Source organism: Alosa pseudoharengus, unplaced genomic scaffold, assembly GCF_046254945.1.
Source record: "Alosa pseudoharengus isolate Yale_2024_CS ecotype anadromous, Long Island Sound unplaced genomic scaffold, YU_APseudo_1.1 YU_APseudo_1.1_scf_23, whole genome shotgun sequence".
NCBI classification, from domain to species: Eukaryota; Metazoa; Chordata; class Actinopteri; order Clupeiformes; family Clupeidae; genus Alosa; species Alosa pseudoharengus.
In genome coordinates this window covers 15,606,508-15,614,232 of record NW_027468685.1, presented here as the reverse complement: position 1 = coordinate 15,614,232, position 7,725 = coordinate 15,606,508, and the positions used below count along the sequence as shown (strand labels likewise).

Below are 7,725 nucleotides of genomic sequence, written 5' to 3'. Positions count from 1 at the left end.
GACTGTGTTTACGCAGTGACTTTAATTTTGAAATAACATTTTACCCGGAAGCGATGGGTTGTTGCCTCTATGGTTGTTGCTAGCATTGTATTTCGTTGTTTGCTAGCTTGGACATTAGAGCAATATGATATTAACCACCGTTATTTGAAGTTGTATATTTAATAGGCCTCGACATATAAATACATTTAGCTATAATGTCAGATAGGAAGCGATCTCGAGAGAAGGAAGATAGGAGAGAACATAAAAGACACAAGGAATCAAAACACGAGGAGGAGAAGATCCGAAAACATGACAAAAAACTTAATCTCGAAGTGCAGAAAATCAAGCATGTGGAGACTTTGTAAGTTGTGTTTATTGATATGAAAACATCTTGCAATGCATTATTTATGTTTTTCTTCGCACTCTTGCCATCGTGAAAACATTTATTAACACACATTCGTCTTTTGGCTGTGTTTAGCTAGTCTAGTTTCACTTGAAGACTAGGCCTAACATTATGTCTTGTCTGTTAATAAACTAACGTTAATCTGTTGCTTTCCCCTCTTTCAGCTATGAAAACCCACCCCCTGGACTTATAAAGGTTCGTTGAGCTCAAACAAGATAGGCTAGCTAAAGTTGTGTGCTGCAGCCTGTGTGGTGTGGTGTCTGTCTCGCACGGTTAACGTCAGTACCATGGCTTCCCCTGGTATCACTGCAGAAGAGTCTAATGCGATAGCTCTGTCTGGGAGTGTGGGGTATTCAGTAATACACAGAAGCCCGGCTTTTGCAGGAATATGACGATCGACCAGAGGACTGCATCCCGAATGACCCAGGCAACGAGCAGGCACGGGACTTCCTGGCCAGTGCTCCCACCAAAGGCTTATGGATGCCCCTGGGGAAGGAAGTGAAAGTCATGCAGTGTAAGTGGCACTGACTGTTGATTAAACTTGTAAAAAGGGATTCAATAACCAATACAATTAATACATATGACACTGACGATACAGCAAACATACATGAAGCATAACATTATACTCAGTACTGCCAACAGCACCAGAAGTCCATGTTAATTTCACATGTGACTAAGGGGAATGCCTCCATCCCGGCAAAAGGTTGCTGACATTTGATCTTACTACTAGACTAACACACTCCTTCCTTATGAGCTGGTTAATTGGTAAGCTGGAATAGTCTATGCTGTCCAAACCACATTGTTTCCCATTTATAGATTCAGGAGTTTTATTTAATTGCAGACTCTGGACAGAAAGCTACTGAAAAGTGGCTTTGAATTGTAATTAAGGATTGTAGCTTTTACAGGGTCTAACATTTGAGACTCTGATTTTCCTTCATATTTTATGCTAGTATGGACATGAAATGAGTCTAAAATGTCATTCATTATAGTCTTAAAATGGTCTTAAGTTCAATTTGTGGAAATGTGCAGAAACCCTGCTTTAGGTGTCAATTTCCTTTCTGTGACCAAGGATTTTATAGCACCATTCCTGACCAGTGTCTAATTTCCCCATTGAGTATTTTTGAGTATTCAAATCAGTGTTATACTAATCGATCAGTTTCATGGTCTATTTTATCCAGCTCATAACAGTAGTAACAGGAAATACTGTAGGCCTACATGCTTAGACTTTGTGAGAATGAATGCGTCAATACCTTAATCAGTCCAGAAGGTGTCACTTGTGTGCATGCTAAAAATGAACAGAGACAGACATGTCAGCCATTCAAGTCTATCTGTAATGAGTGTGGGGTAGTTAGTATACAGATACCGTAAGTCCCATACTCGTATGCTCCACTGAGAACAATGCCATCCATTGTTTGTTCCACGTAGCTTCTGGTCCCACACTATTTTCAGTTGTGCTGGGCACGGGAGCATTCAAACATGTTCCACAAGTGTGTGGTTGTTCCTCCTAGGAATGCGCAGGCATGCATTGTCAAGAGCAGAATGAATCCAGATTATTGAAGGGAGGGTTGAGGCTGATGGCGGTGGGGGTGGTGGTGGGTAAAAAAAAAATGTAAGCCTAGCCAATGTTTTTCAATGAGTGTGATGTAACTGACAATCAAGGGTCTGTCAACACACCATCCTCATTGACAAACATGGGTTTCACCACATTTTTGACGGTGTGCTCTTTGCAGATGCACTGCTGTTCAGTTCTGGGTGTGTTGTCTGAAAATGCTGCGCCATGGTCTTCTGAATTATAGAGTCTGACGGTGAAGCAAAAACTGCTGAATGTGTTGTTTTTTTTATAACTTAGAATAAGATAATCAGGCATTTCCTGACATCTTCCCAAATTGCTTGTTTTGGACATTGAAGGAAAGAGAAAATTGAGGAAAATTCCCCTTGCTATATAGTTCCCTGTTTGATAGTGATGGACTAGGGAGGAGGCCAAGTAGTTTTTTTTCAATTAATCTTTCCTGAGAGATATGTCCAACCATTAGGTTTCATTTTGTCATTACCTGATTGCCATTTATGGACTTTTCCATGGAGATTCACTGTGTTTGTTTGTGTGTTTGTTTGTGTGTGGCTCATGCAGGTTGGAGATGCAAACGCTATGGACACAGGACCGGAGACCGAGAGTGTCCATTCTTCATCAAGGGAAACCAGAAACTGGAGCAGTTCAGGGTGGTGCGTGTCCTTGTCAGAGCTCTCTAAATGTGTCACATTGTGCAAAGCCTGTCGAAAGCCCAGATTTGGAAGTTACATAGTCTCTACAGAGAAGGCCTGCAGATGCTCCAGTTACACATTACCTATGTTAGTCATGTCCGTTTGATGGGTCATACCTTCTGTACGTAGTTGTTCTTGTAGCTCAACTGGTGTGGTGCTATATATGTTTTATTTGTATTTTTTATTCTAAAATCATTTTTTACAAAGATTAATATACAATATCACTCTTGGTATTAGGGTCAAGGTCATTATTCAAGTTCCAATGGCCACCAAGTTTTAATAGACTGTAAGCTTTTATCACTGTAATGACATTGTGTGGATAAGTGCCCTGAAATGCTGATGTAATTTGAGTGATTGGCGCTTGATGATGTCTTGTAATCCGTTAATGGATGAGGTGTCGCCGACTTCCTCTGCACTGACGTAGCTGTGTGTGTGTGTGTGTGTGTGTGTGTGTGTGTGTGTGTGTGTGTGTGTGTGTGTGTGTGTGTGTGTGTGTGTGTGTGTGTGTGTGTGTGTGTGTGTGTGTGTGTGTGTGTGTGTGTGTGTGTGTGTGTAGGCCCACGAGGACCCCATGTACGACCTGATCAGGGAGAACAAGCGCAATGAAAAGGAAATGCGGTGAGTTTTCTGCCATGACTGACCTCAAAGGTGTGGTGTGTGGCACGCACACGCAAGAAACGTGCCTGTACTAATGAAATGAGGGTGCTGAGTTAACATCTCCACTTGTCGGTTATCTGACATGATTTCTTGGGAAGGGCCTTGAAAAAAGAAAAAAAAATCATTTAAGATAAGAAACTCAAATAGCTGAGCAATAGCAACACATTCTTTACTTTTTTGACCCAACCCCGCAGCTGTAGCTTTAGCAGCCTGGCAGGTCTCAGCCTGTGCTGAAAACAGCAGTACAAACACGTCATCCTCTTTCATTCAACTTCGTCTCCACAACTCATTGTGGAGACGAATGCATTGCAATCAGACAGTCAGTAAAACAAAAGCTACTCTCTGTTTTCTGAGAAGAGTATATCAACTTGGAAGATGCACCACTGTCTGCGTTAAGGAAAAAAAGCTGAAGAGAAAAATGACTTAAACCACATTACTTTAAGAACAGGCCTGTGGGTTATAGAAATTTTATTAAGCTTGACGTGTGGCTAGGTTTGGGATTTAATGGAGGTCCTATTAGTGAGATGGAATCACACCAACTGGAAGCTGCAAACCTGCAGCGCCGACTCGGCGAACAACTCATAAAGTGTAGCAGCTAATCGGAAACTATGCTAATCACGAGAACCAATGCAACATGAGCTCTGAAGTAAAATGGTGGTTTACGGTATAAATGCATGCAGTGTAATTACCAAAATCCCCAGTAAGTAATAACTTGCAGTGATTTGCTCATGCGCTCTTTTTAGTGTTATTGTCACTCAGCTGGTGGAACAAGATTGTACTAACAGCAGTACCTAGCGTGTACACATACTGACAAAATGAATAACTGTAGAGTAAGTCATTTTGAATGCAACTGTTTAACGGAAAGAAATACCTTTCTCTTTTCTGCTGTCAGTTTGTGGAATGTGTTGCCTGGATATGTGGCTGTGTGCTACACCTTCTCTGTAGTCTCTGCAAGTCTCTGATCCAGTGGTATGGGAGGCACGCCTGGACAAGTTAGGATGAGCTGCAGAGTAAAAACATACATATTCATGCAGTGGAATACCCTGCATTTTTCTTTTTTTAAAAACTCAGAAGATGCCATATTTTGGAGCTGACTCGACATCTGAAGAGTGTAAAGTCCACCAAGTGAAGTGAAGCATGAAGTCGTGCACTTTAATTATCCAGCGCAGGCGAGGGTTAGACCAGGGGGAATGGGGAACAAATAATTGATGAACTGAAGAGGTTTTAATTGTTTCCTCTGGTTCTTAATTGTCAGAGATGATTTCAAATGAAGCTCTTCCAAGACTACTGCCGCAGATTAATTGCCTTGTGTCGACGCAGGCAAGATGTGAAGGAGTGCTGTGCTGAAATTTCCCTCCTTTGTCTTATTCAGATGTAGTGTTATCAAGGATATCAAGATACCATTCAACTGAAGTAGCTCAACTTTTCAGAGTGCACTGTGTACAAAGCCAGAGGAGTAAGGTTTCAGAAATGCATGTTAATGCATGGTCCATATGGGGGGCAGCCGTGGCCTACTGGTTAGCACTTCGGACTTGTAACCGGAGGGTTGCCGGTTCAAACCCCGACCAGTAGGAAGTGGCTGAAGTGCCCTTGAGCAAGGCACTCCCCGAGTGCCGCTGTTGTAGCAGGCAGCTCACTGTGTCGGGATTAGTGTGTGTGTGCTTCACCTCACCGTGTGTTCACTGTGTGCTGAGTGTGTTTCACTATTTCACGGATTGGGATAAACGCAGAGACCAAATTTCCCTCACGGGATCAAAAGAGTATATATACTTATACTTATACTTGGGGAACACTAAGACAATTTAATGCAGTGTTTTTATGGAATTATTATAGTTGCTTCAGGGAGATCTGTAAGTGAAATACAGTAGAGGTGTAATGAAGTTACATGGATCTCTGCACCTGATATATTTAGTCAATTTGTCTCCATTGTCCCTGTGCGGGCATGTTGTTGCATTGCAGAAGCCTCTGAAAATAAACAGCGATGCAAACACGTTCTCTGCAGAAGTGATGCGTCTTCAGAGCGAAACTGACATTTTTAGGACTTGGCCCGGTGGAAAGCAAGAAGGCTATTTTACCAAATGTGGGGGGGGGGGGGGATGAAAGATTAATGAGACTTGCAGGTGTACCGTGGTCCAGAAGTTTTCAGAGTTGATTTTTCATTTATTTATTTGACTTTTTACTTTTACTTTTTATTTTTACTTTTTCAAACGGATGAAAGGACGACTAGTTAAGAGTTACTTTCAGGCCACTGTTGCGCAGGGGCGCTAGCAGACGAACGAGCTCCCACAAAAGAATGCCTCTACACTGATAAATACTTCATTGAGGTTTTGGAGCACTCGAGGATGACTTTTGAAGTTAGTTGGTGGAGTTCTCTGCTGTGTGTCTTATTTTATTTTGTTTTATTTACTTATTTACTTTTTTAGTCTTGTGCGGTGCACATTTAGGATCAAACAAGGCTAGTGAAGTGGTTGCTTAATGAGAGGTAATGGGCCAGTGAATTGTCAGTGTTCATTAAAACTGTTTATACATCTCTCTTATTTTCAGGGGGAGGGGAGATCTATTATTCAGTGAAGCAGTGTTTCATGTCTTTCGAATGAGCACATTCATTCATTTTTGGGGCTTTTTTTGTTTTTGTTTTTTGGAAATGTTTGATCTCAACTATGGAGATCAAGGGATTTCTCTCTGGCTGTTCAAAGCTTCTTAAGTGATTCTCCAATTCACTCATGGGTTGAAAAGTTTATCATCTTCCTGTGTGAAAGTACAACTGTTATCCTAGTAACACATAGCCAAGTCACACATAGCCAACTCACACACACATACAGTGTCGACATCCTACATCCAACACCTAGTTTGCGATGTACCGGTAATTAAGATCAACATACCACGGTCACTGTCAGTTAACAGTGTGCACACACACACACAAATTATTGATCTTCTTGGTCTCTCCCTGCAGCATCCAGCAGCTCCAGCAGCTGTTACAGGACACTACGTCTGACGACGACGACGACGACGACTCTGACTCCAGCTCCTCCTCCTCATCATCATCCTCGTCCTCTTCCTCCGGCCACGGTCACAAACACAAGAAGAAGAGATCCAAGGAGAAGAAGAAGAAGAGAGAAAAGAAGAAGGCCAAAGAAAAGAAGAAGAAGAAGAAGAGGAGCGCGCACAGGCACAAGTCGAGGACGAGGAGCAAGGGCTCTGAGTCAGACTGACTGACTGTGTAAAGGGGGCTGAATCTGAATGAGGCCCTGGGGTGGGTAGAGAGAGAGAGAGAGAGAGAGAGAGAAAGAGAGAGATGGATGGAGGATCAGTGAAGATGGAGAATAGATGGTGGGTGGGCGGAGAGGAGATGGAAGGATTGTTGTGGAGGGGATGAGTAGGGGTGGGTGGGTGATTGGGGGGGGGGGGGGGGGGGGGGGGCAGGGCAGGGCAGCTGCACAGGAGCTGACCTCCTGACTCCTCCACCCCCAACCCCACTCCCCCCAACCACCACCACCCTGCCACCCTAGGCCCCTTGGGCCACCCCCCCCCCCCTCCCCTTCCCACCCTCAGGAGCTGTTGAATAATGCATGGACTTGCCTCTGCTTTCTCCAGCATGGGTGGTGTTGAGCTTGTTAGGCATCTGCACTGGACACAGCACGCACAAGTGGCCGTGCTGTATGGCAATAAAACTGCATGGTGTGACCCCAGCTGAACTGACGTTGGTGACGAAGGAGTGGGAAAAGATGGTGTCTGAGATGCATATCAGGTGCAGGAAACGTGTATTTTTCTATCAGAGAAGACTATGATGGAGGATGTAATGTATTGAATTACTGTACTGCAGTATGTTTCTTGTATTCTCCATATTTCTTTGCATGTCCTGCGTTTATCCTTTTGCTGTTTTTTTTTCCCCACGTAAGATTGGTTATGTGAAAAGCCACTGATTACCATGATGAAGCAGGCTGATTGAGTGAATGAATCAAATAAATTTGAAATTCCACCCTTGTGTGTTTTAGTTTGTGGTTGACCTCACAGAGCTTGCAGCAGCTCGCCCAGTGTTGTTCTCCATGACAACTAATGAACAGTATCAGAGCTGTACATATCTATTTATTTATTTCACTTTTTATTGTTTTTTTTTTTTTTGTATGGTTTCGCTGAGATTTGGTGTGCTCTGAAACTAATTATCATTTCACCCTATTGTACGAGCACACTGTTCTATATCTGCAGGGTAATGGATTTGTAGGTCAGGAGTGTCCGGTGTGATAAATTGCCAGGTAGGCTGCTATTTTTAAAACTTGGCCAACATGATTTAAACTGAGGTGTGATTGCTCATCTGCTCAGGCTCCTAGATAATGGTGCCTCTATGGGCATTATCTCCTGCATCTGTAGATGCAACAATCCCTGCTCTGTTTGTGTCCTGAAACACACTCACTCTCTCTCACACACAC

General features: G+C 43.1%; 1 protein-coding gene across 1 annotated transcript; it reads left to right on the top strand.

Annotated features, from left to right (window-relative positions):
- Positions 1 to 59: 59 nt before the first annotated feature.
- Positions 60 to 6,662, top strand: rp9 (RP9 pre-mRNA splicing factor). The gene is made up of 6 exons (XM_076301762.1): positions 60 to 340; positions 547 to 577; positions 767 to 896; positions 2,511 to 2,602; positions 3,198 to 3,259; positions 6,252 to 6,662. The coding sequence occupies exons 1-6, from the start codon at positions 195 to 197 to the stop codon at positions 6,508 to 6,510; spliced, it is 720 nt and encodes a 239-aa protein (XP_076157877.1). The 5' UTR covers positions 60 to 194; the 3' UTR covers positions 6,511 to 6,662.
- Positions 6,663 to 7,725: the final 1,063 nt, after the last annotated feature.

Bases quoted from the DNA above. Each gene is read 5' to 3' on its own strand.
- rp9 (XM_076301762.1), top strand. From the start codon at position 195: ATGTCAGATAGGAAGCGATCTCGAGAGAAGGAAGATAGGAGAGAACAT. The intron at 2,603-3,197 runs GTGCGTGTCCTT...GTGTGTGTGTAG, and splicing joins AACTGGAGCAGTTCAGGGTG to GCCCACGAGGACCCCATGTA. The intron at 3,260-6,251 runs GTGAGTTTTCTG...CTCTCCCTGCAG, and splicing joins CGCAATGAAAAGGAAATGCG to CATCCAGCAGCTCCAGCAGC.